Here is a 4,738-nt window from a genome sequence, read left to right as displayed (position 1 = left end):
GATTTGTTAATATTCAGACATACATACATACATATTTATAAATCTGATTTGTTAATGTTCAAACATACATACATATATATATTTATAAATCAGATTTGTTAATGTTCAAACATACATACATATATATTTATAAATCAGATTTGTTAATGTTCAAACATACATAGATATATACTTATAAATTAGATTCGTTAATGCTCAGACATACATACATATCAATTTAAAAATCAGATTTGTTAATGTTCAAACATACATACATATATATTTATATACATATATTTATAAATCGGATTTGTTAATGTTTAGACATACATACACATATATATATATATTTATATTCTGTAACTCAAATTTCATAATAACAATATTTGTGGTCTTTCTTACCACGAATGCTTAATTTGATGACTTTACTTATGCTTGGGGCTATATCATTAGTTGCTTGGCATAAGTAAAACCCCGCGTCCTCTTTCTGTGCGTTGTGAATGGCCATTGTCCCGTTTTCATAAACGTAAAGATGTGAGCTACTGCTGATTGGTCGGAAATCTGCAGAACGGTCTCCTATTGGAGAGAAATTTTATTGCTTGAATTAACATCATTGAAGAATCTTACTAAACAATAATGTGGTAATACTAAGAAGAAATGTACAGATGATGTAGTCATGTTAGATCCCGTTTATAGGATGTAACATAAAAACAAGTGATATTTACATGATCAATCTAATATTTCACCCTAAGCTGAGTTTGACTTAAAACAAAACTTATAAAAGTGTCACTTTAAACTGTGAACTGAACTCTTTACAACAAAAACTTTTCCGTAACACAGTAGTATTTTGAATACTGTCAGATTAAGATAATACATGTGAAAATCATTCTACAGAATGAATGTTTATATACAAGACATTCACTCAACTGAAGAAATCGACTTGTTTCTAAAATGAATAAAAATAAAAAATTAAATACAATACAAAATACTATTTTAGACAAAAACATTAAAAAGATTGGGAAAAATTCTACTATAAGATATTCGCTTATGAGGCATAAGATATAATATTTTAGGGCTTTTTTGCCCGATTAAAGGAACGCTTCATACTATATACAATATGAGCAACAGTTATTAAGTAACTAATACATCTGGCTTAAAGTATAAACTACACCAGTGACGGATGCTGTATGACTTGGCCAGGTAGTTAGGGCGCTCGATTCGCAATCTGAGGGTCGCCGGTTCCAATCCCCGTCCCACCAAACATGCTCGCCCTTTCAGTCATGGGGGTGTTATAATGTGACGGTCAATCCCACTATTCGTTGGTAAAAGTGTAGGTGATGATGACTAGCTGCCTTCCCTCTAGTCTATCACAGTTAAATTAGGGACGGCTATCGCAGATTAAGAGCTCGAGTAGCTTTGCGTAAAATTAAAAATAAACTAACTGTTAATATTCAAATCACTTTCACTGATTTATGAGAATATTAAATCAACATGTATTAAAGTATACATTATATCGTATGTATGTACACAAAATGGTCATATACAATATAAACATTAAGGAATGTTTACCAAGCCGTCTCATCTGTAAATAAGCTATCGTTTTTAACCGCGAATATAATCGTATGTGTAAGAAGGCCACACGGTTCAGATAATGCCGTCCCTGATTTGAATTACTGACGAAATGAATGACAGACAGTAGCACCTGTCGCCACAAAGGTTTGGACCAAGTAACAGGATTCACTTTCACTTTTATAACGCGCCCACAGCTGAACTGAAGATCAGTGGAATTACTGCTCGAATCCTGGAGCCCCGCAATGTCTGCGGACTTACAACGCTAGAATCCGGGTTTCGATACCCGTGGTCAGCAGAGGACAGATAGCCCCTTGTGTAGCTTCGTGCTTAATTACAAACAAACAACAAAAGAATCCTGGATCTTTTGTTCCACAGTCCAACATGCTAACCATTAGGCTACGCCTGGCACAATATATGATGAAATAAACATTTTTACTAACGGCTATTCTGAACGTAATTGCTTAAATTATAGCATTAATTATTTGTTGAAAAGCGACAGTTACACGTATCAAGTCTGGAGCCATTTAACTAAAAGTTATCAGAATTTCCTGATTAATGTTCATCAGAATTTCGTGATTAATGTTCATCTAATACCAACAATTAATATTCTTCTGTCGTTAAGTCGAACCCATAATCAGGACGTACTTCACAATACACCTGTTCCTCTTCTACCTGCCCCGTAGTAAATGGGTATAAATTTTTAAATATACAAAAAGGGTTATTAACATCTCTTGCATTTTACCATTAACATCAAAAATAATTCTTCGCAGAAGTGAAACAAGCCAGTTATTAAGTCGAATCCCTAGTTACATGACTGAGGTAATGATTTTTCCTAGGCCTGTTATTACATAAAACTTTCCGCGATTAATATATTTTAATCACGACTTGTTTTGAAACTTTTTTCTGAACTTCGAGTGACGTAGCACGCCTTGTGAGTTCTGTCACTGCTGAAGACTAAGATTAATGGACCACAGGTAGACTAATTCATCTTCTTTGTCACAAGATAAGCCTTTACAGCAAATGCAAATTAAACCTGTATTTCAAAGTCTGTCATCGAAGGAAGAAGGTATTTTGTTAAGAAGGAAAGCATGGTTGTGATACAGCTTGCACAGTTTTCAGAATTGTTCTTACTACAGCAAATCAGCAAGTTACGTGACAACTACAGCCGATATAAAATCGTAGTGTGATGCTACTGAAAACTGATCGTTTTGGGGGAAAGATATGGAAAATATTCTTACACTCAGATCATAAAGACGTGTTCAGGTAGGAGATTTAGAATTTCCAAGACAGGTATGTATATATCCCTTGCACTTAACGGCAGTGGAGAACAAAGAGATATGTATCAACTTGAGGTAAACTGACGATCTTGCTTCTTGATAATAGCCCTTCAGCATAGCTTACATTGCAAAAAATTCCATTCTAAGGCTGTCATGTCTAAAGCACACCTCTCCTCCTTGTATGCTTTCCATAATTTATTTAGTAGTCAAGGCCAACTGTTTCACAGCATCTGTTTCAACAGTATTATTACATGGAAATTCATAGGCCCTATGCTCGGTAACTTGACAAGAGTATTTTACTATAGAATATCATGAATATCAATTCATTCTCCAGCTGCTTGTGGTATGTGCCAGTTGAATGGATATGTCGTGAAAGCAACTTGTGTACACATGTTTGATTTTGCTATTCCAGATATACATTCTTCTTGATTGTATTGCGTACTGTTGCGTGGAACACATGGAAGGCTGTTACCATTGACCTTTGTGTTTATGGATTCTTACCTGTTATAAGTCGTCGCACTTTGCTTACCGAAGGGTATGACTTGTTGCAGGTCTCTTTCTGTATTGTCCTGGAGGGCATGACTGGCTGAGCAGAATATCCACGATATTTGGTTTCATTTCATTAGAAAGAAAACCCATTGGGTACTAAAGGCAAAGATAGGTCGAGTAGAAAATAAAGAAGACGCGATAATTTACAATAGCGACTAATGTCTTTATTTTTCTACCAGCTTTAAACAACTTTATATAAAATACAATGATATTTATCAAAATAAAATAGTAGTAGGAGTATAAATTTTCAAGCACCACATTCTTAATTTAGTCCCTTAAGAATTTCCAAGAATTATAAAAATGTATAATAATAGTATTCCAACCACAGTTTAACGTATCCATTACCGATGACGTGTTTAGCTCAACCCAGAGCTCTTCAAGTTGTCTGGGATACAACAAGCATATCAGTGGTTGGAACTGATTTAAGCCATTTGATACGATAACAGTTGTTATAGTGTGTACACCTTTTACAAGCTGACGAAGAATGATTACAATTATAGTATCACACGACATTATTATTAGGCCTATTGAGGATTTTCAAGAATTAGAAGAGCGTATAATAACAGTACTTCAACTATGTTTTTGCCGTATATACAAAATAGCTTAAGAAGCCTGCACGAAAAAGATTTAAACAATTTATATTACGCAAAGTTGTGTTCGAATCTCCTTTTACAGCTCCTATTGTCACTCGAACAACATTTAAGCAATTTAAATATGATGTGGATCGAATTATTGTTGTTTTAAAAACAAGTTAGTTGCCGATTTTGTCTCCCACAATTAATGTTGAATAAGTTTTTTGTTCAATACTCATCAAATGTTTCTATGAAATGCTATTTATATATGCAGTATAATACAACCCAACTGATGAGTTCTGGTATTAGACGAAAAACTTATTGGGCAGCGACTGGTGGGAAAAGAATGATAGGTCTGAAATGATATTTTTACACACCTCTGATTTCAGGCCATTTCAGGACAAACTAAGAGGAATATAGAAAACAGCAACAAAAACAAAAACACAAAAGCCTGCAGTTAATTTGTTTATATAACCATTTTTAGGCTTATTGGTTTCCAATATTTCGCTGGCTTTTGGCGTTTAAACCGCACTTTTAAAGTAGTATGATGTATCTATAAATAGCGTTTTATAAAATATTTTGTGTGTGATCGTCCAGCTCAATCGATGAGATCTGATACTGAATGGAAAGCTTGTAGGACAGTGATTTGTGGGAGACAAATGATGTATCTGAAATACCTTGTTTTACGAGCCAAGCTTGTTGAACAGTGATTTGTGGGAGACAAATGATGTATCTGAAATACCTTTGATTTCGAGCCAAGCTTGTGGGACAGTGATTTGTGGGGAGACA

The 4,738-nt window shown here is 34.4% G+C and overlaps 1 protein-coding gene across 1 annotated transcript in view; it reads right to left on the bottom strand.

The window, feature by feature from the left end:
• The window catches only part of LOC106464642 (Down syndrome cell adhesion molecule-like protein Dscam2), a gene marked incomplete at its 5' end in the record, with an annotated part of 78,554 nt that overhangs the window by 44,047 nt on the left and 29,769 nt on the right, over positions 1–4,738 (bottom strand). The window contains one exon of the mRNA XM_022392388.1: positions 382–555. Coding sequence (XP_022248096.1) covers positions 382–555 — 174 coding nt within the window. The remainder of the gene's footprint in view (positions 1–381; positions 556–4,738) is intronic.

Source organism: Limulus polyphemus, unplaced genomic scaffold (assembly GCF_000517525.1).
Source record: "Limulus polyphemus unplaced genomic scaffold, Limulus_polyphemus-2.1.2 Scaffold1708, whole genome shotgun sequence".
In the NCBI taxonomy this organism is placed as follows: domain Eukaryota; kingdom Metazoa; phylum Arthropoda; class Merostomata; order Xiphosura; family Limulidae; genus Limulus; species Limulus polyphemus.
Note: the sequence above shows the minus strand (reverse complement) of the source record. Positions and strands in the feature narration are given on the sequence as shown.